Genomic DNA, 27992 nt, shown 5'->3' with positions numbered 1-27992 from the left:
TGTCCGACATGGGCATATACAGACGGCAGAGAGCCTCAGTAGCACTCTCACTCAGTTTTCTCTCTTTAATCTTCTCCATCACAGCGTTTAGCAGCAGTTACTGGTGTGAAGGGACAAGAAAAGTTGCAAAACCTTTCTGCACAGATCAGGGAAAAGGGACTCACTGCATCCGCTTCAATAATTCTGATGTGAACAATAGCAATGCCGTGCAGTACATCTGGGAGACCGGCGATGACAAGTTCGTTGACCGAAAGTTTCATGCTGGAATCTGGTATTCATGTGAGGAGATTATTAATGGGGAAGGTGAGTAATAGCCAGACAAATGTACTTAAAAAGTGTTTCACTAAAATGCTTTGTGTCTCCTGCTACCTTGCTCCTATAGAGCTGCATGTTTGCTTGAGGGGGAAAGGTATCTGTCACAAGGGTGCCACTCTGCAGAGGGAGGAGATCCAAACTGTCAGTAGGGATTCCGGGGGGAAAAAAGCCACATTCACATAAACCCTTAGAAATAACTATTATGACAATTAGAATGGCAGACTGCAGTACAGGTTCTTGTTTTGAGTGATTAGCATTAGATGGTTAGATGAGCATTAACTAATTATAGCTACTTCCATTAAAAATTAACAAGATTTGCTCTTCTAGGCAGAGCAGCAAATTAAAGGACTTTTAATAAGAAAGGAGGTTTGAGATTGTTTTTTATTTCTTTGATTTACTGGTGCACTGGATTAAAAGAAACATGTCTGATAATCTGAGCATAATCTCTTTAGATCTCTGATTACAAAACAGGAAGGACGATCTCATTTCTTATTTTAAAATGTCATGTTAATGTATGTATTATTAATCTACAGCGGCTGTGCTGATACTTTATAAACATGTTTTCTAGAAGCCCTGGTTGTGCTAGGAATGACGTTTTATTGTAAAAAATTGATTCACTTTTCTGGGTTTCCTCATTCTCCCCGTAAAGAGATGAAACTTGCCTATTTTCTTGTTGTCATGATGTTGTCATTCCTAAACAAAGGGGAAGCATTGTTTTCCCTGCTGAAGAATACCTTGTCCATTTATCATAAATGCTTATCAAATGTATAATCTAGGCCCACTCTGAGTAACACTAACCACCAAGATGGTATAGAATGAAATTAGTTTGCAACAACATGAAACTTCTGATTGAGCTTTCTAAAGTAAGGTTATTTATCTAATAGAGTACAGTGTCTAGTATAAGCCCAGATTTCCAAGTTATTAACCCTTGTAGCTCCCAAAAGAGAAGTGAACCAGAAAAGAGATGACAGAGGGGTCCGATCGCTCCAGACCTATAAACCTCAAACTCTTAGCAACTAGTTCCATAAATGTTGGGCATGACATCTTAAACGGTCATCAGCAGGGATTAGCAGAGAAGCCCCTCTGGTCAAATGAACCAAGTCTCAGAGATGAGAAACAGAGGCATTCTGGGGGGAGTGATCCCTGTAGAGTAGACTATAGAGGCGAGAGAGCTTTTGTACCTTGTGAATGACTGAAAGAAAAAGTTCATTGCAATCAATTTAATGAGCTTTGTTCACAAGATCTAAATGGGCTGGGAGGCCAGTTGGGGTTTGAGATTCACTAGTGAGCACAAGAGGCTGGAATCAGGTTTCAAATCTGAGCAACAAGCAGGCATTCTTTAGATCACATGAAGGTGAAGCAAACTGAGTTTGGAGGGGCCACCACTTGTCAAGGGAGCTTTGTTTTCACAATGAACCTTTTGGAAAGTAATTTGAGATTCTTCACTAAAGCCCCCGCCCCCCCCCCCCAGCATCATCTCTGGTCCTGATTCACAGGGGGAGAAATTCTCTCATCCATCTTCGAACAATGAGACTACCATCTCTTTAGATATGGAGGTATGCTCTACCACTGCAGGTACCCAACTCCTCTGCTGCTGCTGCCCCTACCCCTAAGGCTGCCACGTGCCCAAGCAAATGCTTAAAAACACAGATAGGCAGTGCTATAGAGTGAATCAATTCCTGAGACAGTTCAAGAATGGTGATGGTAAATTAAGAAGGTTCAGAAAAGAGTAATGAAAAAGAAAAGAAAAGTTGCCTTATAGTGATAGACTTAAGGAGCTTGATTTATTTAGTTTAACAAAGATGGCTAAAGGGTGACTTCATTATTAAATATTTGCCCCCCATGAAATACTTGTGAGCTCTTCAATCTAGCAGACAAAGATATAAAACAATGCAATGGTTGACATTTGAGAACTGACAATTTCAGACTGAAAATAAGTCATAACATTTTAACACTAGGGCTGTGTCTAGACTGGCCAGTTTTTCCGGAAAAATCAGCAGCTTTTCTGGAAAAAACTTGCCAGCTGTCTACACTGGCCGCTTGAATTTCCGGAAAAGCACTGACGATCTCATGTAAGATTGTCAGTGCTTTTCCGGAAATACTATGCTGCTCCCGTTTGGGCAAAAGTCTGTTTCCGAAAGACTTTTGCACAAAAGGGCCAGTGTAGACAGCACAGTACTGTTTTCTGCAAAAAAGCCCCGATCGCAAAAATGGCGATCGGGGCTTTTTTGCGGAAAACCACGCCTAGATTGCCACGGACACTTTTCTGCAAAAAGTGCTTTTGCGGAAAAGCATCCTGCCAATCTAGACACGCTTTTCCGAAAATGCTTTTAATGGAAAATTTTCGTTAAAGCATTTTCAGAAAATAATGGCAGTGTAGACATAGCCTAGGGGTAATTAATTATTGGAGCAATCCACCATGAGCCATGATGGCATCTCCATTACTGGCAATTTTCAAATCAAGTTTGTATGTTTTTCTAAAAGATCTGATCTAGTTCAAAGAGGAATTAATTCCCCAAAGTTCTCTGGCCTGAGCTAGAAGATCATAGTGACCTCTTCTGGGTATAGAATCGCTAACCCCTCCTCTTTCTCAACATCCACATTGAACTATGTTCTGAATTGCAGTAATATAGGAGAGTGGTCCTGCTTTGTATTCATTTGCAATGTGGGCATACTAAACTGCTTGAAGTAGAAATGCTGAAAAGCTGTTATAAGCTATATAAAGGAGCTAGCAAACAGGAACAGCAAACTGAGGAGTTGTGAAAGTTCTCCAGGCACAGAAGAAGCAACTATATGATAACATGCATCTGACGAAGTGGGTCTTTGCCCACAAAAGCTTATGCTCCAACACTTCGGTTAGTCTATAAGGTGCCACAGGACTCCTCACCGCTCATATGATCCTTTGAGTGAGTATGTTGTGCTGTTTGATGAAAGTTTACAGCGAGGTCTGTCTGAAGGAACCAGATACTGAGCCTAGTAGCCTGCTAAGCAAGGATGAGAGCTTCCTAACAGGTATAGACAGTCACTTTTTGATCCCTAATCCCTGTGGGATCCCTGGATAAGGGGTCACAGGTACTTAAAAAGAGGGTTTAAAAAGCCAGCTTCTAAGGGTACGTCTAGACTACATGGCTCCGTTGACAGAACCATGTAGATTAGGTTAGTAGGCAGAGGGAAATGAAGCGGCGACTTAAATAATCGCCGCTTCATTTAAATTAAAATGGCTGCCGCGCTGTGCCGATCAGCTGTTTGTTGGCACAGCACGATAGTCTGGATGCTCCGCGGTCGACAAAGGCCTTTGTCAACCTCCCCGGTAAACCTCATCCCACGAGGCATAACAGGGAGGTCGACAAAGGCCTTTGATGTCAACCGTGGAGAGAAAAGAGCCAGACATGTTCTACAGTCTCTCACCTTAGACCAGAAGCACCCTGACCAAAAGAGGACACTAACCTACTGCTTCTGGCTAAGCCAGTAACTAGCCATCCTGCAGATTTGGAAGGGGGAAGTGTGACCAAAATTGCCTCTGTATTCACACCCTATACACCAGACTTTGTGCAAAATATGCCTTGTGCAGTATCATTGGAAAATTAATAAGTCACTGGTCAATAATATGGTGAAATGTGTTGCAACGTTCTATGTCAAGTTAAATGTTCTGCATGATGTCATTAGTACATGTTCAAACCCACACAACTTGCCTAGGCAAAAGTTGTTCACCAGCTTTTTCCTAAATTTTACCTTAGGATAAATTAGGTATACAGCTTCCTCTTAGCATAACTTAAAGCAATGTAAGGATTTGGTTGTGCCAAGAGAATGGGCTGTGCCTGAAATAAGACTGCTTCTCATAAAACCAAACTGAAAAGAGACAGAATCACCAAATCAAATACATGCCAATTTTGAGGACTGAGGGAATGTTGGAAGACACTGAACCAAAAGGAGCCAGATAAACAGGGGATTCCTTCTCAATAAATCTTACAGAAAAGAGAAAAATGGAGAAATTTTGGAGACCTGTTCTGTTTTGGCATATATAACTCAGTGCTTCAGGGTTGAAAACCAGAATAAAATATTATTGGAAACAAAATTGATTACAGTGCTTTTTTTTTTATAAAACAGTGAACAATAAGAATTCATAGGGATGGAATTACCATTTAAAAAGATTACTAAAAAAATTAAATTGTTTGGGAGCCTGAGCTCTGTGCTTCATGCAGGTTTCATCATAAATTTAGTGATTCATTCACTTAGTTTGGGAGAATATAGTGCACAGTATACTTAAAACAAGTGCTCCCATACGTGCAGTTCTAAACTATAAGCAGCAGTGTGTACACACACACACACACACACACACACACACACACACACACACACACACACGTATTCAGTGAAATGTCTTTCATACTAACTGGAATACAGGAGTAAATTTTGCCTCTTTACGTTTTAATCATCTAGTTCTGTGTTTTAAACTTTAAATTTGCGTATGTCTTTTAGGTGAGAAATGCAGAAGTTTTATCAGTCTGACTCCACCTGCAGATCGAGGTAAATATCTGTTTCCAGTACGTGGGGGCTCTATACCTTCCCTGCTGCACATTTAGCATTCTAAATACTTTCCCCTTTCTGCCTCTGGAAATCTCCTCTTTAATCTCTGAGGAAAGTTTTGGGACTTTATTTGGGTTTTCAAAACACTAACATGAAGTTTGAATCTGATAAAATGTAAGGGTGGGAATTCCAAAGCATCGAATCTGATTTTAAACATTCAGAAATTGCTCTACTCAGCATTGTGCTGCCGAATCCCTCAAGGTGTGTCACCCTGTAAAACCCTCAGCCCCCAGGTAAACACCATACAACACATGGAGACAGTTCGGTGCCCAAGACGGAGACTCTTGGAAACCACGAAGGTAAACAGAGAACTGCCTAAGCAAACCAGCCAGGAATGAAATGCTGAGAAGGGCATAAAGAAAAGAAGAGCTGGTCTTGGGCGCCTGAGGGTATGTCTACACTACCCTCCTACTTCGAACTAGGAGGGTAATGTAGGCATACCGCACTTGCAAATGAAGCCCGGGATTTGAATTTCCCAGGCTTCATTCGCATAAGCGGGGAGCCGCCATTTTTAAATCCCCGCTGGTTCGAACCCCGTGCAGCGCGGTTTCACGAGGAGTAACGGTAGTTCAAAGTAGGAAGCCTAGTTCGAACTACCTAGTTCGTGCCCCGTGTAGCCATGCTGCACGGGGTTCGAACCAGCGGGGATTTAAAAATGGCGGCTCCCCGCTTATGCAAATGAAGCCCGGGAAATTCAAATCCCGGGCTTCATTTGCAAGTGCAGTATGCCTACATTACCCCGCTAGTTTGAACTAGCGGGGTAGTGTAGACATACCCTGAGTGGCTACTCTGGTGCATCTGGTAGACAGGTCAGTGAGTGGAGAGCCCTCCACTTGTGATTCTCAGCATGAACCCTTTCATGGAGTCAGAGGCGTAGCGAGGGTGTTATGTGCCCGAGGGTAAAGGACAAATTTGCTTCTCTGCCCCACCCCCCGCCATGTGGCATGGCCCCGAACCTGGTGCACAGCTGAGGGGAACTTGTACCGCATCTTCCCCTACCCCCTACAGTTTGGGGCCAGGCTCCCACATGCACTAACCTGCCAGTGGAGATGGAGGAGGGTCGGGCTTGGAGCAGAGAGGCTGGGAGGAGGCTCCAGGTGCTGGTGGCAGGCAGAGTAGGAGCATGTGAGCTGAAGGGATAACGGGGGAGCAGAATGGGATTAAATTGGAGCCTCCCTAGTGTGGTGCACAGGGGAAACTGACCCCTCCGGCTCCCTCGCTACACCACTGCCCCCCCCTCCTGCAGATCTATCATCTTATGCATGTGCAAGATCTGTGAGAGCCGTCCCATGACTCTGCAATTAGTGTCTGGCACTGGCTTCTGGGTGGTGTCTCAATGCTACCACATTCACCTCCAAAGAGCGGGCTTCTCAAAGCAGACCCTTGCTGCTGACCCCCAGGGCATCTACAGGTCCAGTCTCTTTCAATGGGCCCACTTCCCAGGGCTCATTGATCTTGGATCTGGCTTCCATCCCCTCTCCAACCTTTGCAACTGCCCAGAGGTGCTCACCTTCCGTCTTATCCATTCCCACCTCACTCGCCCCACAGGGACAGTCTCTGCCTCACTTGCCCTAGGGACTATTCTACCAAGACATAATACAGAGTTGCCATGTAAAAAGACTCAATACAAAGCTAAAAACTTCAATGAGAGAATGAAAACTTCCTGCCTGTCAGGGCGGTTAAACATTGGAATAAAGTGCCTAGGGAGATTGCGGGATCTCCATCACTGGAGATATTTAAGACCAGGTTAGACAGACATCTGTCTGGGATGAGCTAGGGCAACTCAACTTTGGAAGCCCCAGGGGCCACACTGATACTTACAGAACATGCTGAGGGCCTCAACTTAAGTGTGGTTGCATATGCAAGCAAATATATACAAATAGCTTCTCACACTGACAGGCATGAATACAAAGATTAAGGCAAGACTGTACAACACACAGGCCCCATTTAAGTCAGTTCTGCTGATAAGATGCAATATTTACCCGATTTCTACCCATGTGACAGCACTTTTCATGAGCAATGACAGTTCAAAAATTTAACTACTAAAACACAAACAGAAGATCATTACACTGACTACTTTTTTATTTTGGCTCCCACTCGCCAGCCATGTGTTGATCCTCACATAAACCCAAACTGCACCATGGGACACAAACTGGCCATGGGCAACATACCAAGTTATTAATAAATATTTTTAAACCTTTACTTTCTCTGCTGCCATGTCTCCTCTCCTTGCTCTATCTGCCTGCTGTCCTCCAACTCCTAACCCTCCTCTACTATCCTGACTCCTGCCCTTCTCACTGCCCTCAGCCTTCCTGTGACCTGTTCCCCCCCCCCCAGCAATTCTCTTCCCCCTGTGCCCACTCCGATCAGGTGAGCTACCCCTCCTCATCCCCTCTTCTAACACCTCCTTCTACACACCTGCCATGCCTCTCTCCTCTGATGCTAGTCCCTCCCCTGCAGGTGTCTGCCCTTCTGCTTCACCCCCAGAATCCTCTGGCACCTGCATCTTCCCTTAGCCCTGCACCCTCCAGGTGCCACGCTGTCACTACAGTATGGAAGCAGTGACTGTTAGAGCCCCAGGCCCTTTAAATTGCTGCCGGAGCACAATTTGGCACACTGGGTGACTCTCAAAGCTGGCTTGGGAGGGCTGGTGTGGTTCATTCTGAGCAGTGCTGAGAGCTGGCTGCTCCAGCTCCACCCTTTCTTGCATGAGGCCCTGCCCCTTCCAGGAGTACAGAGCTGGCTTCCTCCACCATGCTGATGGGCTCAACAAGACCCCTTTAACTATTCCTCAAAATAGTACCCTGAAACCCTCATTCACAAGTCATATATGGTTGTGTTATTTCACACAAAACATGCCAAGTAAGATTCTATATGAAAGGTCATGATCTGCTGAAACTCCTCATTCTCTCAAAATACCATATTTCATTAGCGCATATGAAATTATGAGATTTTGCTAGTTGCTGAAATATGTCGTGAGTTTGAAAGTTGCCCATTGCTAGTTCTTCAGTGACAATGGGTTATGGATGTACCACTTGTAAGAAATGAGATTTCATTAATATCTCTGCTTTCCATTAATTGTGGCTTTCTGCATTCTGGCATCTAACTGCCATTTTAGGCACCAATATGCCAGAATCAGCCCCTCTCCTCCTTAGGATTCACAACCCTCCTTAGGATTCACACTTCCCCCACTCATCTGTGCCTTCATTTTTACATTACAAGCCTACTTATGCTATGCACAGTGTAGCCTCTTGCCAGGTGTCCACACATCTAAGTTCCAGAGCAAATCACAAACTGGGGAAAATAGATGTTCCTCCACCTAACTCGCCTGTGGGCCCTATCCAAAAAATGCTTCAAACTTTGCCTATCAGATCAGGCCCCTAGAGGTGAGCTTGTATAGAAGAGCTGTGACGGAGGAGGAATTCCTTCCTACCTTTTAGCCTAGTAGTTAGGGTTCTCAACTGGGATATAGTAGACCCTCCACTTCAAATCCACGTAGTCTCTGAAAGGAGAAAAGGGATTTGAAAAACGATCTACCATCTCTGGAAAACATCCTAGCCACAGAACATTGGACTATTCTGCTGTGTGGGGCTCCCTGCTCTCTCCGGTTGAAACTGTTGCATTGTAGATCATAACTAAAAAAGCGTGAGAGTAGGGGACTGGAGCCTGAATTATCCATCTTGTAAGGGATTTCTCTAAGCAGCAAGCTATAGAGTCATTCTCGCTGTCAAGTTGGCCTTCTGATTCTTTTTATTATTTATTCAGAGTGTGACAGCTTCACGGGAGAAATCAAGAGAGCCCCTCTCAGGATATCCCTCACCCAAATCCTTGGGCTATGCACATTATAAGTGGCAGATCCTTGTTAAAGTTCCTTTTGCCCTACAGGTGTGTCTCCCAAATCCCAAGTGAGTACTCCAACCACAAGGGTAATATTAGCAGGGATGTCTTTCTTGCTAAGATGATGTAGACAAGAAAAAGTTTGTAGCTGAGAATCCCAAACAGAGCAACACATCCCTGATGCCCAGACTTAGGCAACTATCTCTGTCCCACCCTTGTTTTGGTATCTCCCACTGGCTAGCTTAAGCAAGGAGTCACCTAGCATTCAGTACATTGGACATTTTTTAAAAAAACTAACTGTCAGGGTGGTTAGCACTAGAATAAACTGCTTAGGAAGGTTGTGGAATATCTGTCCAGTGTAGTCTAGAGGTACTTAATATTTTCATGACTGTAAGGAACTGAATAAGGTGATTCTCGATCCCTTCTTGTCCTATTATTCTGTGATAGAACTTTGCACCTATATTCATAGAATCATAGAATTGGAATGGACCTCGAGAGGTGATCAAGACCAGTCCCCAATCCTCATGGCAGGAAGAAGCACGGTCTAGATCATCTCTGACAAACATCTGTCTAACCTGCTCTTAAGTATCTCCAGTGATGGAGATTCCACAACCTCCCCTCCTCCCTCCGAGGCAATTTATTCCAGTGTTTAACCACCCTGACAATTAGAAAGTTTTCCCTCTAACTCCTTTGCTGAAACTTAAGACCGTTGCTTCTTGTCCTAGCCTCAGAAGCCAAGGAGAACAATTTTTCTCCCTCTTCCTTGTAACACCCTTTTAGATACTTGAAAACTGCTATCATGTCCCCTCTCAGTCTTCTTTTCTAAGCTAAATAAGGCCAATTTTTAGTCTTCTCTCATAGCTCATGTTTTCTAGACCTTTAATAATTGTTGTTGCTCTTCTCTGCACCTTCTCCATTTTTTCCACATCTTTCTTGAAATGTGGTGCCCAGAACTGGACAATACTCTAGTTGAGACCTAATCAGCACAGAGTGGAGTGGAAAAATGACTTTGTGTCTTGCTCACAACACTCCCGTTAATGCATCCCAGAATCATGTTTGCATTTTTTGGTAACGGTGGCCCACTGTTAACTCATGTTTAACTTGTCATCTGCTATGACCCCTAAATCCCTATCAGTGGTACTCCTTCCTAGACAATCACTTCTGTATGTGTGAAACTGATTGTTCCTTCTTAAGCCCACCCCAGCCTTTTGTTGTCAATTCAGAAACTTCCAGTTATGCCATTGGGGTAGTACTGTCACCACCATGGAGGACCATCAGGCATTCTCCATCCATGAACATTCTACGCCAGAAAGTTTAATCCCACAGAATGGAGCTACAAAATCTATGACAGAGCTGATAGCTATCAGTGCCACCTTTGAGTGACATCACCTCTTGGAAGGTGTACATTTCCCCATCTAGGAAACTACCACCCATAAACACTGAAAACACTTGAGATCGGTGAAGGCCCTGAAACAGTTTTTTTTTTCTTTGTCTTGAGTTCATGCTGCATTATTGATCTGGATGCCAACAGCAAGCCTGGTGCACTCTCTCACAAGGGGGACTACCTTGATGGCAAGAAAGGTCCATCAGAATCCTCCAGCATCCTGAAACCTCAACATGTCACCAATGTATTAATGAACAAAGATCTTTTAGCCCTTGCAAAATATTCTCTACACAGTGAGCAATTTGTATCAAAGCAGATGTTGCTTAATGCCAAGTCCAATTCAAGCTTCTCTGTTAGAAATGGAGTACTTCTGTTCAGATACTGTTTGGCTATGTCTACACTCGCAGCTTCTTGCGCAAGAAAACATCCACACTGCTATGTGCGAGCTGTGCTTTTGTGCAAGAGCGCCCATGGCAGTGTGGATGCTTTGTGCAAGAAAGCTCTGGTAGCCATTTTAGCTATAGGGCTTTCTTGCGCAAGAAATCCCTGCTGAGTGTTCACACTGCCCTCTTGCGCAACAGGGCTTACACCGGTCAAAAAAGAGCATAGCTCTTGCGCAAGGAGCCCTCTCTTACCATGCCATACTGTAAATTTACTTGCACAAGAGCGGGCGGGCAGTGGGGCCACTCTGCAGATTCTTGTGCAAGAACGGCTGTACTTGCGCAAGAAGCTGCGAGGGTAGACATAGCCTTTATGTCCCCCAAGCCGATCCCATCTTGCAACTCTCCAGCTATGCCACAACTCCTCTCAGGATAGTCATTTTGGAAAACTGATTGAGACACATTTCTGGTAGTCTAGACTGCACACTTCAGTGAGCTCATATGCAGACTCATGGAAAGGTCCGCATGCATATGGAGCTGCCCCACACTAAGCTGTTAGACTCCTTGGGCTCCCCGCTTATTCTTTTCTGACTGTGGGAATCAATATAAATGTATTTTACTGTGGTGCTCCCTAATTCCAGAATTGTATTCAAAATGGTACACCACCTATCCAAAACTCACTTTGTGCTCTGCTGCAAAATCCTAATTGCAGAAGTGATAGCCCATTAGTCTTAACCCATGCAGCTTGCAAACTTTGTCAATCTTCAATATCATATTAGATCACAGATCAGAGTTTGTCACCCACCTTTCCCAGGAGCTCTTCTGCCTCTTAAATGTTGACCTATGCTATCCACTACTGGTGATACCATTCAGGTCTTCTGACTGCCTGTTCATTTAGTTAGTTTAGAACAAGATACAGTGATTTTCATCAAGACAACTGTGTCCAACTCCTACCCTCTCCAGAATTCTGAACATAAGTTTACCCAGCAAAGACCCTTTGCCTCAAGCTATTGTTTCCACCCCTGATTCTGTCCTTCATTAATCTCAACTTCCTACCTCCTTCCAGCTTCCGAGCAGGTGAAGTGGTTCCTTCATATTCAAGAGGAAGTAAGATCCCAGCTTGACACCACCAAAGCAGACTATAAGTGGTTTGTTGACCACCACCAATAGATCAAACCTTCCATTACTGTTGGTGACAAGAGATAGCTTTCCACAAAACACTTAGGTTATGTCTACGCTGCCCCCGTTTTGTGCAAAAATATGCAAATGAGGCAAAGTGTGGAATATTGCTGTACCTCATTGGCATAATTAAGGAAGTTCCATTTTGGCGCAAGAGGCTTTTGTGCAAAACCCTCCTCTTGCACAAGAGCCATTCTTCCGCTTTTTTCCAGGAAGAATGGCTCTTGCACAAGAGAGTTTTTTGTGCAAAAGCCTCTTGTGCAAAAGCCGAGCCTCATTAATTATGGATTCCACACTGCCTCATTTGCATATTTTTTGTGCAAGACAGGGGTACTGTAGACATAGCCTTATGCAGCTCATCCCTCACACAAATTTGACTACTGCTACCTTGCTCCCTTCCTTGCCATTCAGCAAATTTACTTGGTCACTTTCTGCCTCCAGCTACCCCCTACATTCGCTACACCTTTCATATTTGCCCTTAATCTCCTCTTTTCCAAATTGAATGGATCCAGTCTCTTTAATCTCTCCGGGTATGTCTACACTACCCTCCTAGTTCGAACTAGGAGGGTAATGTAGGCATACCGCACTTGCAAATGAAGCCCGGGATTTGAATTTCCCGGGCTTCATTTGCATAAGCGGGGAGCTGCCATTTTTAAAACCCCGCTGGTTCGAACCCCGTGCAGCGTAGCTACACGGGGCTCAAACTAGGTAGTTCGAACTAGGCTTCCTAGTCCGAACTACCGTTACTCCTCGTGAAATGAGGAGTAACGGTAGTTCGAACTAGGAAGCCTAGTTTGAACTACCTAGTTCGTGCCCCGTGTAGCTGCGCTGCACGGGGTTCGAACCAGCGGGGTTTTAAAAATGGCAGCTCCCCGCTTATGCAAATGAAGCCTGGTAAATTCAAATCCCGGGCTTCATTTGCAAGTGCGGTATGCCTACATTACCCTCCTAGTTCGAACTAGGAGGGTAGTGTAGACATACCCTCTTTGTATGAAAGCTGTTCCATATCTTTCATCATGTTTGTTGCCATTCTATGAACCTTTTCCAATTCTATTTTTTTTTAGTTTATATTCATTGCAGTAAGCCAGTTTTTAATCAATTTAATGTTTGCTATGGCTTTTTTATATCTCTTGGAGGTCTTTAATCAAAGTGTCATGTAATAATTCAAATGCCTTACAGAACTCTGTGCATATCTCATCAACAATTATCTTTATCAGCCAAACTTGTTTAGGATCTATTTTTGATACACTATTTTCCATAAGCCTGTGTTTATTGGCAATTATATTTCCTTGATTCTTTATCAAGCAAAACCTGCATCAGCTGCACCATTCTTTTCTGGGATTGTTGTCAAGCTCGCAAGATCACTATTTGGATGATCCCTTACTAAACACCAACACCACATTAGCTTGCTTACAATCTTGTGGCGGTTCCCCAGTGTTTCAGGGCTTAGTGAAAAATCAGTATTAATGATCTAGCAAGCTCCTCAGTGAGATCTTTTAAAAACATTTAGATGCAAGTTATCTGGTCCTGTATCACTTTAGTAGTTGCTGTTTAATATCCTCCTGAGACATTGGTGAACTGGAAAAAGTGTTATGGTATCAATTAATCACATCATCTGATTTTTCCTCAAACACAGAACAGAAATTTATTGAATATTTGTGTTTTAAGCTTTATTATTAATAATTCTACAATTTGTATCTATCAATGAACTAAAACCAATCAATGAACTAAAACCATTGTTAGCATTCTTTTATTCTTAATATGTTGTAAAATTTCCTTCTTACCTTTGCTGATGACTGATTTCAACTACTGTCTCTTTCTTGCCATTATTAGTTTTCTACAATTCTTACCTTTTGATTTATTGTCATTAAAATCAACTTTTCTTCCATTTGTTGTATATTATTAACTTTGTTGTAGCTGCCTTTACCTACCCTCCAAAGCAGACCAGTATTTTGACTAATACAGCTTTCTTCCATTCTGGAATTACTGCTTTCTGAGGATCTAGTAAAGTGGTCTTAAGCAATTTCCAATTATCATTCACATTTTTCTAATTAAATTCCTCCCCCCAGCTGATTGGTTTCTAACTATTTGTTCAGTGTTGTAAAATTGTTCCTTTTGAAGAACCAAGTATATCTATCACTGGTCTGGTCTCTATTCTGCTTACATGTTATAAATGTGATGACTGCTATTTACTTAGCATTCACTTTTAGTTGTGTGATAAGATGAAACCCAATAAGATAGATAAGAATGTCTCTTTGGTATCTAAGTACCTTTAAAGTCAGAAGTTGCATGGGCACCCACAAAGATCTGATCCAGGATTTAAACTAAGGAAATGGAGGAGGAAATGAACTAAACCACTGTTATGTCTGCTTAGTAATATTCCTGCTATTGATTTGTCTTTTCAGGTGTTCTGTGGCTGTCTATTGTAGCAGAGCTACTTTATATCATTTTGCTTCTGACTGGAGCCACTCTGATGTCAATAGAAGTGTGCTACTACAATACAATCATTGATGGGTTAAAGCTCAATGCCTTTGCTGCGATATTTACTGTACTAGCAGGTACAGTTTAGGATTTATATATGTTTTTCTCTTCAAGATATTTTTTGCGACAAAATTGTTAATTATGGACCAGATCCTTAAATCAAAGAGTTTGCCAGAATGAGGCCTCTGGACTGGGGCCCTAGATTTTCTAATATTACTGTAAATGGAATTCATTACACTTAGGCTGTGTCTACACTGGCATCCCTTCTGGAAAAGGGATGCTAATGTAGCACTTTGGAATAGGCAAATCCGCGAGGGATTTAAATATCCCCCGTGGCATTTGCATTAACATGGCTGCCGCTTTTTTCCGGCTTGGAGATAAGCCGGAGAAAAGCGCCAGTCTAGACGTGATTCTCCAGAAAATAAAGCCTTTTCCAGAGGATCTCTTATTCCTACTTGAAAGCCTTTTCTGGAAGGGATGCCAGTGTAGACACAGCCTTAGGGTATTTGGAAGCAAAAACTTCCCTCTGTTTTGGCAGCTAACAAACAGCTTTATTGATCAATAAGGCAAAGTGAGCCAAACATGACCCCAGCAGAGCCGGGCCCAGTAAGGCTGCCTAATACAATCAATCTTAGTATTGTATACCCTTAACCAAACAAGTCTTGAGGTCAGGGCAAGAAATCAAATCAAATTCCTTCAAAGAGGAATTATTATCAGCAAAGAAAGAAACAGGTTTTAGAGAGTAAGGGCTTTAGCTTAAAATAGTTCATTAACACATTCCAACAGCCCATCCTTCTGGCCTTTTCTTACATCACTGAAGGTCAGTTCACTCCCTCTAGTATACGTGCAGACACAAGAAACTGAAATGGCTTTTGTTATACAGAATGGCTTCTAGCTAAATATGAAATAGTTTCCACAGGTATGTCTACACTGCAAAGTTAATTCAAAATAACAGCCGTTATTTCAAATTAACTTCAATAGCGTCTATAAATGCAAACCACTATTTCGAATTTAGTAAACCTCATTCTACGAGGAGTAATGCCAAATTCAAAATAGCTATTTGGAATTAAGTGCCGTGTAGACACTTACTTCGAAATAGGGGGCCTCCAGCCCTTCCCAGGGGTCCCCGGTAGCCACTCCGGGCACAACCAGGAAAATTTACTCTTTTCCCCCAGCCCCGGAGCCATTAAAGGTGTAGACTCTGGCCACATGGCCTGTGCCAGCTCCAAGTCTGCAGTCCCAGAGCCAGCAGAGGCCACTGAGGCCCCTGACCCAGAGCTCCAAAACATGAGCCAGCAAGCCACTGGCAGCCCGCCCTCCACCACTCCCCGGGAGCTGTCTGCCAGCTCCCAGGAGCCTGCCAGGGGCTGGAGAAGGTGGGCGCCTTCCTGGTCCAGGGTGGAGATCATGGACCTTATTCAGGGTTGGGGGGGGGGGGGTGCCACCAACATCCATGATCTCCGCACTAGATGGAGGAATGCAGCCATCTATGGCAGGATAGCTGCCAGCCTGGCCACCAAAGGTCACATGTGAACCTAGAAGCAGGTTTGCATGACAATCAAGTTGGTCCAGTGAGACCCCCAACCCTGAACCCTGAGCTTTCCCTCCCCTTTCCCCTAGCTTCCCCCTTCCAGCTCCCTCCTCCCAGGTTACCCTCTCCCTCTTCCCCCATCCTTTTCCCAGTCTCCCCAGAGGTTCATCTTCCCCTCCCCAGTTTTGTTCAATAACCCCAGTTTCTATTTTTGAACATACATGTTTTTTATTTGACATCAGGAAGAGGGGCGAGGGAGGGGTAAGTGGGAGGATGTGAGGGAGGAATGGGGCATGAGCCCCCTGTGGGGAGGACCGGGATGGCTGAGAGCTCCTCAGAGTGGACCCTCTCCCTCAGGGCCTTCAGGATATTGACAGGCCCCCCAATAGACCCCCCCAGATGACAGCCTGCAGCAAGTGCAGCCGGGCTGATGGCAACGATCCCATGAGACGCACCAGCGTGCCCAGGGGCAGCTCTGGCTCCATGTGGCCAAGTGCTGTGGTGTCCCAAGTGCGGGCACTCAGAGCACTCCAAGACACGACTGCTTTGCTGTCCCTCACTGAAGTAGACAAGCAAGCAGGGAACCCTGAGAACTGTCTGTCTGGGGTGGGGGTAGGTTCCCTTTAAGCATGGAGCTCAGTTAGCCTCAGGCAGCAGCCCCACATACTAAGTCCTAACCCGATGCCCTGCTGGCACTGGTTCCGGTCAGCCTTAACTTCGGTTCAGGGTCCACTCAGTGTGGACATGCTATTTCGAAATAGCAAAACGCTATTTCGAAATAATTTGTGTGTGTAGACGCATTATTTCAAATTAGCTTAATTCGAATTAACTATTTCGAATTAAGTTAATTAGAAATAGCGCTGTAGTGTAGACATACCCTTAGAAACGGCAACATTCTCCATCTATACTGCAAGGCTTTTCCACAAGAGGAAATGCAAATGGAGCATTCATTTGCATATGTCACACTTGCATTTGCATTTCCTCTTCAGATCCCTTTTGTGCAAGAGGTTTTTGTGCAAAAAAGAACTGTGTAGATGGCTCCTTTTTGCGCAAGACCCCCCCTTTTGCTCAAGAGCCGTTCTTCCTCATTTTTTCAGGAAGCTGAGTACTTAAATCCATCATTTGTCCTTTGCAATGCTTTTGACATCTTGTCAATGATATCCTTCAGGCAGGGAGGCCAACAGCTTCCACCGTCCCCCAGTCAAAGTGAGAAGGGATGAAGCCTCGAGCGGAATGGGCTGGACTATGGTCAGAATGCCCTCCATGCCACCCAAAGGATGGACCTGCCCCCCCCCCCCCCTCAGAGCCATGCACAAGTGTGAAGAGCAGCATTCCAGCAGTGATTTTAATGGCCCACAGCTCCTGCCACTGCCACAATAGCCATTCAACAACACTGATTTTCTGCAACAAAGGCAGAGCTGAATTTAGTTGACTTACATGGACTCAGTGTCATCTACCAGGATAACATTCTTATGATTTTTAGAGCCTCACCCTTCTTGAACATCAAGTCTATGGTGCTCTAGAGAGGCTCTGTCAACACCATCTCTGTGTGAAGTCAGAACAGTATGAACTTAGTTGGCTGTGACAATCTTTCTGTATAAAGAGGTGCAAGCTTCCTTTCACCAACTAGATCATCATAAAATGATAGAGCTGGAAAAGACCTCAGAAGGTCATCAAGTCCAGCACCCTGCTCTAGGCAGGACCAATTCCAACTAAATCAACCCAGCCAGGGCTTTGTCAAGCCGAGACTTAAACACCGCTAGGGATGGAGACTCCACTACTTCCCTAGGTAACACATTCCAGTGCTTCACCACCCTCCTAGTGAAATAGTTTTTCCTAATATCCAACCTGGACCTCTCCCACCACAACTTGAGACCATTGCTCCTTGTTCTGCCATCTGTCACTACTGAGAACAGCCTCTCTCCATCCTTTTTGGAACCTCCCTTCAGGAAGTTGAAGGCTGCTATCAAATCCCCCCCTTACTTCGCTTCTGCGGACTAAACAGACCCTCAGCCTCTCCTCATAGGTCATATGCTCCAGCCCCCTAATCATTTTGGTTGCCCTCTGCTGGACCCTCTCCAATGCGTCCACATCCTTTTTGAAGTGGGGGGCCCAGAACTGGACACAATACTCCAGATGTGGCCTCACCAAAGCCGAATAAAGGGGAATAATGACATCTCTGGATCTGCTGGCAATGCTCCTCTTAATGCAACCCAATATGCCATTAACCTTCTTGGCTACAAGGGCACACTGTTGACTCATATCTAGCTTCTCATCCACTGTAAACCCCAGGTCCTTTTCTGCAGAACTACTACTTAACCGGTTGGTCCCCAGCCTGTAACAATGCTCGAGATTCTTCCATCCTAAGTGCAGGACTCTGCACTTGTCCTTGTTGAACCTCAGATTCCTTGTGGCCCAATCCTCCAATTTGTCTGAGTCATTCTGTACCCTATCTCTGCCCTCAAGTGTATCTACCTCTCCCCCCAGCTTAGTGTCATCCGCAAACTTGCTCAGGGTGCAATCCATCCCCTCATCCAGATCATTAATAAAGATATTGAACAAAACCGGTCCTAAAGCTGAACCTTGGGGCACTCCGCTAGAAACCGACCGCCATCCTGACATCGAGCCGTTGATCACTACCCGCTGGGCCCGGCCTTCTAGCCATCTTTCTATCCATCTTACCGTCCATTTATCCAATCCACATTCCCTTAATTTGCTGGCAAGAATATTCACCACAGGACTCTTCCTGATCCATTCTGATCCCACAAAACCATTTACGGCAAAAGCTAATGTGTCAAACTTTGCACTAGGGACAATTTTGACCCAGATGGTAGCACTTCATTTTCTATTTCTAAGCTAATGGAGGTGGAGAAATAATGATATATGATCTTCTAGCAAAGAAATATTTGCATAATGGAGATATCTACGGGAGGGGATGAGGTACATCAAGGTTTTGACAGATCATAAATATTTAGAGTACCTCCAGATAGCAAGACTTTAATTAATTTCAGAGCTACTAGCCCCTCCTCCTTGCTCAGTTTGATTTTGTGGTTTTCTAATGCTCCAGGGGGCCAGAAATGAAAAGGCCAATGTTCTCTCCCAAAATAATGAATACTGTGAGCCTGGCAGGAGAAGTTACAATCCTCAGTGTCCAGCTTTGTTTTTGGGACCCTAGGGAACAACCTGACCTCTTCCATCTGTTCCCTGGTATCCACTAACCCCTTTGCACTTGAACCTGCCAGACCAAGGATGACATCAGTACCCAACTTATTGCTGAGTTCAGACTACAAGATGACATTCTGTATTACAAGGATTGTATCTATTTCCTAGACAGACAGCTTTGGCTTCAGGTTCCAAGGAATTTAGTCTTAAAGATATTCTGGTAGCCAGCTCTGTGTTTCTCTGTCAAAGACTACACAAAATCCAATGATCTTTGCGCCTGAACCAAATGTCTCAATCTGAGACCATTTAAACTTCTCCATAGCCTGCCTGCTCCACCTCAACCAGGGCCTCTAAATCCACATCTTAAAGATTAAGAGGACATCCATACTTACTGGAAGATCAATGCTCTGGAGGTTGATCTTCTGGTGCTCGACTTAGTGAGTCTAGTCTAGACCCTAAATCTTACACTGAGGGTAGTTCCACTGGCATCCAGTACCTTCTTTTGCAAGGAGTAAAGGAAGCTGACAAGAGTGCTCGCTCCTGTTGGCCTCCCGCAGTGTGGATGCCGTCAAGGCTCGGCTTAAGGTAAGCCAACTCCAAGCTATGCATTTTGCCATTTCAGTAGAGAACCTAGGTCTCCTACATCCTAGCTGAGTACCCAAAGCCACTGGGCTATAAAACCAGTCTGTTGCTCAACTCGTCAGAACATTGTTATTCCACATTGGGTAAACACTTCAATATCTCCTACAGGCAAGGACAGAAAGTCACTCCATACATAGGTTGTGGGAGATCTGGGTTCAAATCAAGGAGAACAGGATCTCAAACTTAGACTTTCTACTCACCAGCTCAGTGCCCTAACCATAAGGCCAGGACACATATGCACTGTGTGATGGGTACCAGTTCCTATGTGCACTCTTGTCCCACTGGTGAGATAAGTGAAAACCTAGTTTAAGAAACCCACTTTAGGTCCAGTGAGTTTCAGCTTAAGTGAGGGCTCCCAACATTGCATTAGCAATGGGTCTGATCACCTACTACTGTTATTACCCTGTTCAAAGTGAAATATGCCCCCATACAGTAGGCCTGGCCACATCCCTGTCATGGTTGTTTACCAGATACAGACGAACTCTTTTCAAAAGTCCAAAGTCCAATGTCGTCTCTACTCTACTGAGTTCTTCCACATCTCACATGACCATCCTTGCTATGTTTGGCAAGTTTCTCTAAGGGTACGCCTAGACTGCAAGCTTCTTTTGAAAGAAGCTTTTTTGGAAGAGATTAAAAAAAATTTGGAAAGAGAATGTCCACACTGCACAAGCTCATTGAAAAAGCAATCTGCTTTTTCAAAAGAGCATCCACATTCATTAGACACTCATATAAAAGGCCACCTGGAACCACTTCAGCCAAGACATTAGGTCAACAGTTACTTTTGAGTGCTGTTGTCTAAGGCTATCTGAAAAGCATGCTTAAAGGGACCCCCCCCCCCCCCCCCGACAGCCGTTTCTCAGGTTCTACTGCATGCTTGCCTACCTCTGAGGGACAGCAAAGCTTTAGCAGTGCACGCTCTGGTTGCCCAGCTTTGTTGGGCACCTCAGCATTTTTTTTTATTTTTATTTTTTTTGCTATGGAGCCAGGCATGTGATGGCCCCATTCTGCCATGCTGCAGGTTACCCAGCAGTTTCAGCAGACCATCTTGACAATCCTGCCCCGGCTTGATTCTGAGCTCATCTGTGAGTCCTTCTACCTGGATGCAGGAGCAATGCCCTTGCCCCTGCACCCCACAGGGTCATCCCCCTGAAGAGCTGGCCACAGTTGTGGCCAGATTTGTTGTCCTGGGTTTTCCAAACCAAGGAGGAATGATTGATGGGACCCACATTCCAATCCATGCACCACATATTAAGCCACACAGTACATAAAGGCTATTTCTCCATAGTGCTGCAGGCCCCAGTCATCCACCGTGGACCGTTTCTGGACATATTTGTTGGGTGGTCAGGCCGGGCAAACAACGCATGCATATTTAGGAACTCTAGTCTCTACCACAAGCTGGAGACTAGCACATTCTTCCCCCAGCAGGACTTTTGCATGGGGGACTTACAGATGCCACTGTACATCGCTGGGGACACAGCCTACCATTCGTGCCATGGTTCGTGAAGCCATACACTGGCCACTTCAACCAGGGAACAATTCAATGTGCACTGAACCAGCCCCGCATGCAGGTTGAAAGTGCCTTCAGGCGCCAGCCAGGAGTGAATGGGCTTCCAACAGTCATGGAAAGCTGCCATGTGCCAGGCCCATCAGTTGGGGATGTGCATCCTGAGGGAGAGTTTCTCTGAAGGACCCCAGTAATTCTCCCAGAGCCTGCCCAATGGGGGCCTGTGTCTTGCCCCGCCCCCAGGCCTTTCCCACCACAATCCCTCCCTGACCCCTTTCCCTGTACAATCAATAAAAATAATAGTTGTGTTGAACAACAAAAACTTGGTATATATTTTTTAAAAAACAAAAAGTAACTAGGGTGGAGGGGGGCTCAGAATCTGGATGGGAGAGCGAGGGGTGGGGGTGGGAACAGGGCTGCGCGTGGCACATGGTGTGCCTGCAAGTGCTGCCTTGGGTCCAGGGACCTTGATGGACTCAGGGTTGGGTGGGGCTGAACAGGAGGGCAGGCTGCAGTGGGGTCAGGTGTCTTGGCACACTTGTGATTAGGCTCACATTTCTGGGGTCTGAAATTCTCTTTAAACACTATTTTCAGGTCTCCTGAATCTCAAGTTTTCCATTGAGTCATTTATCTGTGCCAAATTTCATAGGGCTCAAGCCTTATGCCAATATAGCTGAAGTTAATGCCTTATAGGATACAGCCCTGTTATTCCTTCCATTACAGCTGAATATACATTAGTCCCCAAGCCACACAACTCAGGATACATATCATATAAGCTTTTCAAAGCAGTTTAAAGGATTGTAGCTGGCCAGAGTAAAGCATGTCACGGTCACTGAAAATCAGTATGTTTTGTATACCTTAGATACCTTTTTAATATGCCAGCCTCATTCCTCAGTGTACAGTGAAGATTTGCATGTGCTATGCAGATGATTAATATCATCACTGATGGAATGGGCTTCCATGGAAGGGGCGTCCCATGTATGAGTTGCTAGTTTGTGTCGCAGCACCAGCTGTGTGTCTGTGTGTGTGTGTGGGGGGGGTGTTACATTCACTTTACAATGGAGAGTAAAAATAGCTGAAAAAAAAGACGTATAAATACTTCACAAAACATTCTGGCTATGTCTACACTGGCATGTTTTTGTGCAAATACTTTTAACAAGAGTTTTTGCATTAAAGTATTTGCACAAGAGAGCATCTACACTGGCATGTGCCTCTGCTCAAAAGCATCTGTGCCAGTGTAGACGCTCTCTTGCGCAAGAAAGCTCTGATGGCCATTTTAGCCACAGGGCTTTCTTGCGCAAGAAATTAACGTTGCCTTTCTACACTGCCCTCTTGTGCAAGAACAGTTGCACAAGAGGGCTTATCCCTGAGCGGGATCAGAGTATTTGCGCAAGAAGCACTCATTTTACACATTAGAACATCAGTGTTCTTGCGCAAGTACTCACGGCCAGTGTGGACAGGTAGCAAGATTTTGCACAAAAGCAGTCGCTTCTTGCCAATGTAGACAGCCACCGCCTATTCAATAGCAAATTCTAGGTTTAATATATATCTAACAAAGTTATATTTTTGTAGGTCTCTTTGGTATGGTCGCTCACATGATGTATACAACTGTATTTCAAATGACTGTCAACCTTGGTCCAGAAGACTGGAGGCCTCAGATGTGGGATTATGGCTGGTCCTATTGGTAATTTTTGCATTGAAATATGTAACTGTTCCACTAATATTTAAATTGCTCTCTTTGCCATTCTTGTCTTCAGGTAACAATTCATGACTGATTTGAACTTTCCATGGAGGCTGTAATACAACAGCCAATCTCTTTGTTTGGAATGTATGTAGCCTCATTTAATAGTATAAGGCTGCTTGGTTCCAGGACAGCCAGTATTAACACTACCCAAGGTGTGGAGGAATCAAAGCTCCCACCTCATCACCCACCTTCAAGCACAGGACACTGTTGGGGGACCTCCCCTTCCACTCCTCTGCACCAGTTACAGGCCTTCTTGCCCCACAGGTCTTATCTGTTGTCACTATAGATCGGGCTTGTACCATCATTTATTATTAAGCTTGGCTGACAGTTTATCAAACCCTGTTTTTCAGTTGCTTATAATTTTTCCAAACTTCAAGAATCCAGGATGAAATTTTCCTTCCCAGTTACCTGCCTCAGTCTGAATTATTTTGGAGAAACTTCAGCTGAAGCAGATCCATCATTTTGAAAATGATTGGGGCTATTTCTAGACTGCAGGCTTCTTTCAGAAGACACTTTTCCAGATATGATAATCTGAAAAAGCTTCTTCCGAAAGAGCATCCACACTGCCAAAGCAATCTGCTTTTTTGAAAGATAGCATCCATTCAGTGTGGACGCTATCTTGCATTTAAGCTGTGATTACTATGGATGGAGTGGCCACCAGTGCACCTGTGCTTTTTCCTCCTCCTTCTTGCAAAAGAACTCACTCTTTCCTATCTACACATGCCTTCCCTCCCTCCCCCCAAAAGAGCTTTCAGAAAAAGGCTTCTTCCTTATGGAAAAAGGTGTACCAATGTCAGAAAAAGTCCTCTGTTCTTTTTTCTTTCGAAAGAATGTGATTAGTGTGGTCATAATTGAAGTTTTCAGAAAAACAGCCTTTTTCTCCCCCTGAAAAACCCTCCTTAGTATAGAGTGGTCACTAACTAACTATGCCTCTGATGTTTAGGGTAGCAACATCACTTCTGTCGATTTCTGATAAGTCATTCAGTAGTTTCCCAGCTGCATCTTAGGTTTTTCAGCTCAGCACCATGTTTTATCTCTTTTTCTTGCCTGAAGTGTCTATTTTATTGCTATTCGGGTGATAGCATCTGTCTGCATCTGAAGCACATGGCCAATCCAGCTCCAACACCTGTTGGTAATGATGGTACTCATATAGTCTTTACTACATTTCTGGAGGATTTTTCTGAGTCAGGATGTATGAGTATGAAGACAGCCTGGACATGTTGTCCCCAGCATTCTGCACTATAAAGTAGTATTAAAAGTAGACCATTCTCAATGAGAGTAGGGGAAAATGCCAGAGTTTATTCTCATGGGCAAAATAATGTAGTCTTTTCTTTAAGAAGTCTCTAGTATCTCAATGCTGCAGAGCAGAGATTTTACATTTGGTAAGGGGCTGGCATGTGTCATAAGGTGGTGACTTTTGCCAGCCTCATGAAAATCTCCCCCAATTTGGACAGGTAATAAGGCTCTGAAAAAAAAAAATCAGAGCTTAATTCCATTTACAAGTTTGATACCTATAACAGAGGTTTAAACAAAGACCTTAACTGGATTACCTTTACATTCCACATGCTAACATCATAAAAAACCCCAAATACTGGGCACTTAGCATCAGCTCCATCGGCTTCATTTAGCATAGACACTAACTTAAAAAACTACTAATAGTTTTGCAGCACCTTAGAGACTAAAAAAAAAGTAGCTGGTGTCATGAGCTTTCGTGGGCAGAACCCACCTCTTCAGATTAATGGTGGTTAAGGAGTCTAGTTCTCATTTTGAACTTGCCCAGGTACTCATTAATGGATCTCAACGTCACCGTATTATTTCAAACCAATTTCAAAAGCCAGCTCAGAGAAGCTACAGAACTTATTTTCATTTAAGTTTGATACTTACAACAGGGCTACATCTACATTGGCATGATCTTGTGCAATAATCTATGCCAGTGTAGATGCTCTCTTGCGCAAGAAAGCTCTGATGGCCATTTTAGCTATAGGGCTTTCTTGCACAAGAAATTCATGTTGCCTGTCTACACTGACCTCTTGTGCAAGAACAGTTGTGCAAGAGGGCTTATTCCTGAGAGGGAGCATCATAGTTCTTGCACAAGAAGCACTGATTTCATACATTAGAACGTCAGTGTTCTTGTGCAAGAACTCGCAGCCAGTGTAGACAGGCAGCAAGTTTTTGCACAAAAGCAGCTGCTTTTGCACAAGATCGCACCAATGTAGACACAGCCCCGAAGTCTAAACAAAGATGTTGGCTGGATGGCCTGCTACATTCTATATCCTAATGACATAAATACAAACAAAGGGTACTTAAAAGTACTCTTATCAGCTTCATTTAGCATGGGCACTAATTGACAATTTCTTTCCCCTTTTTTCCTTCTCTCCCCTCCACCCATGCGCTCTGTGCTCTTTATATGTAAACTGGACCCCTTAAACACCATTCATTTGAAGAAGTGGGTTGTGCCCATGAAAGCTCATGATACTATCTACAGTTTAAGTCTCTGAAGTGCTGAAAGACTATTCATTGTTTGATTTTTTTTTTCCAGGAAAAAAACTTAAAAGTTTGCACATGTTTGGTAGAAACTTGTAAGAATCTTTGAAGTTTAACTTCCTGAGGGAGGGGGCAGTGACAAACATGATATACACTGATGATTAAGCAGTTCCCTGGGAAATAGGAGATGTGGATGTCCTTTCTGCCTGAGAGAAAGAATTTGAATCCACAGGTCTGGTCAGGTTTGTGTGCCTTAATTATCAGCTTATGGAGACAGTCTTATTCTCAGTAGCCCAATGAATAGTCATTAGAAGTGGAACAGCTTCAAAAGGAGAAACTTTGAATCACCCCAGCATAGCATGTTGCCCTCTATTTAAGATGCTCAATTGGACTGAGGGACAGGAGTTCAATTCCCTGCTTCAAAGGAGCGATTCAAACTTAGTGTCTTTGCCAAGGATGTGGGCATGCCAAGTGCTCAGATGTTGGCTATGACAAAATGTCTGTTTCTGGCCTGGAAAAAGCTTTTTCCTGATGATAGTAATTAGGTCAAGTTTATTAATAGTTTTTGGTCAACCTAAACTACATTGTGGGTGAATAAACTCTTGAATATATGCATACATTTCAAGGCCAGAAGGGACCACTCTGATCATCTTGGCTGATCTCTTGCATAACACAGGCCACAGAACTGCCCCCAAATCATTCATAAATTAGAACTTTTACAAGAACATCCATTCTTGATTTTCAAATTGCTAGTAATGGAGAATCCACCAGGACCCCTGGTAAGTTGTCATGGTATTAGCTGTCCTTTCTGTTAAAAATCTATGCCTTATTTTCAGTCTGACTGTCTCTCCACTTTCTATCCATTAGAAAATTGCTAGCTTGAAGAACATTATTAAATATTTATTCTTAATAAAAGCAGTTATTGACTGATCAACCAGCCCTTAACCATCTTTTTGTTGTTAGATTGAGATTTTTGTGTTTATCACTATAAGGCAGTGGTCCCCAACGCGGTGCCCACAGGCGCCATGGCGCCTGCCGGGGCATTTGTGCGTGCCCGCCGACAACCTGGGCCGGCCCTGCCCTCGGTGCACAGGAGGTGCCGGCCCCAGGTGTGCAACACGCACCGGCGCCGGGTGTGGAGCGCTTGGGTGGCCCCAACCCCGGGGCACATGCGGCGCTCGGGTGCGCGGTGCCGGCCCCAGGCACGCGGCTCGGGCGGCGGCACCAGCCCCGGGCCCATGGCACAAGGTGCTCGGATGGCCCCAGCCCCAGCCCTGGGGCACATGCCAGCACCAGTGCCGGGTGCAAGGGCATCCCCATCCCCTGGTGTGCCCCCAGACACGCGGCCCCGCCCCTCAGGTGCCCGGCCCTTGAGTGGCCCCACCTCCCGGGGGCCTGGGAGCCTCTAAAGGTTGGGTACCACTGCTATAAGGCATGTTTATAGTCCTATAATCATTTTTGTGGATCTTCCAATGTCTGAGCCATGTCCAATTTATCAACATCCTTCTTGAATTGTGACATCGGAATTGCCAGATACAGAGATAAAATAACCTCTTTGCTTCTACTTGAGATTCCATGTTTGTGCCTTCCCAAATTGCATCAGTTGATTCGACCACAGCGTTGATTGTCCACCATGACACCTGAATGTTTTTCTGTCACAGCTTCCCAGGATAGAATTCCTCATCCTGTGAGTGTGGCCTACATTCTGTCCTCAGACCTATGTGTTTACATTGAGCCACATTAAATTGTTGGGTTAAAGACCCTGGTGAGGGCTAGCAATTGGTTGAACTTTTATAACTCCTGGAAGGGGTTTACTTCATGATTGTGTCACTTGGCTGGAGGGCTGAACCAATGAAGGCCTACAAGTGAGGTCAGCAAACTATAGGAAGCATGAGGGCAGGAAAAGGCCTGCCATACCAAATTCAGCAGCAAGTGGTGCTGATGAGGTGAATGCCCCCATTCCAAACACAGGTTTCAGAGATCTAAAGCAAGAGTGAAAGGGCTATGAAAGGATTATACACAAATTGAAAACAACAACATGCTTTCTGGGGTCTAAAACTTAAATTCTAGCAAGATATAGCTTTGCTTAACAGTTTCTTACATTGAAACAAGCTGAAGCATGCAAGACCCTTCTTTCATAGGGACTCACTTATGCCAAGAATCATTTAATTGTAAAACACAAATATGTAGTTTAATGTTCATATTATTGAAGGCAAATATTGAACTTACGTACTCAACTCTGCTAAATCCTGAGTGATGTAGATCTACATAAGCTAATAAACGCTTCCACTGGGAATCTGTTCCCCCACTTCATCCAAAATGTGTAACAATAAATGGATATTCCATAGTTTGATCACTTTTGCTAAAACATTTAGGAGATGCAGTAGTATGATGTGGATGGAAAACTGCTGTGCCGCTTTCTAACAAGCCTTTTTGTTGACAGCCTTGCATGGAGTTCCTTCACTTGCTGTATGGCTGCCTCGGTCACCACCATTAACAGATATACAAAAACTATTTTGGAATTCAAGCACAAACAAAAAAAGCTGGAGAGAAGTTTAAAGAATAAATACAAGTTTCCAGATCCTGGAGCTCCAGAGAAAGCTTGGAATATGTATGTCAGCCCTTTTCCTAGCACTACAGAGGACTTCATGCATCAGCTAAAGGACATTCATAATCCAGCCAGATTTTCAATGTTTGTAGATTTAAAAAATATCCCTGAACCAAACTGTGAAGAGTATTGCTAAATATGTTATACAGTATGC

The 27992-nt window shown here is 44.2% G+C and overlaps 1 protein-coding gene across 1 annotated transcript; it reads left to right on the top strand.

Moving 5' to 3' along the window:
- Nucleotides 1-8: 8 nt before the first annotated feature.
- Nucleotides 9-27974, top strand: GSG1L2 (GSG1 like 2). The gene is made up of 5 exons (XM_075903565.1): nucleotides 9-303; nucleotides 4795-4842; nucleotides 14088-14240; nucleotides 22575-22686; nucleotides 27674-27974. Exons 1-5 carry the CDS (start codon nucleotides 9-11, stop codon nucleotides 27972-27974), a joined length of 909 nt encoding a protein of 302 aa, XP_075759680.1.
- The last annotated feature ends 18 nt before the right edge of the window (nucleotides 27975-27992 follow it).

This window comes from Pelodiscus sinensis, chromosome 20, assembly GCF_049634645.1.
Source record: "Pelodiscus sinensis isolate JC-2024 chromosome 20, ASM4963464v1, whole genome shotgun sequence".
In the NCBI taxonomy this organism is placed as follows: Eukaryota; Metazoa; Chordata; order Testudines; family Trionychidae; genus Pelodiscus; species Pelodiscus sinensis.
This window is presented reverse-complemented; position numbering and strand designations above follow the sequence as displayed.

Excerpts from the sequence above, each read along its gene's own strand:
- GSG1L2 (XM_075903565.1), top strand. The coding sequence starts at position 9 with ATGGGCATATACAGACGGCAGAGAGCCTCAGTAGCACTCTCACTCAGT. Across the intron at positions 4,843-14,087 it reads GACTCCACCTGCAGATCGAG|GTGTTCTGTGGCTGTCTATT; the intron begins GTAAATATCTGT and ends TTGTCTTTTCAG. Across the intron at positions 22,687-27,673 it reads GATTATGGCTGGTCCTATTG|CCTTGCATGGAGTTCCTTCA; the intron begins GTAATTTTTGCA and ends TTTTGTTGACAG.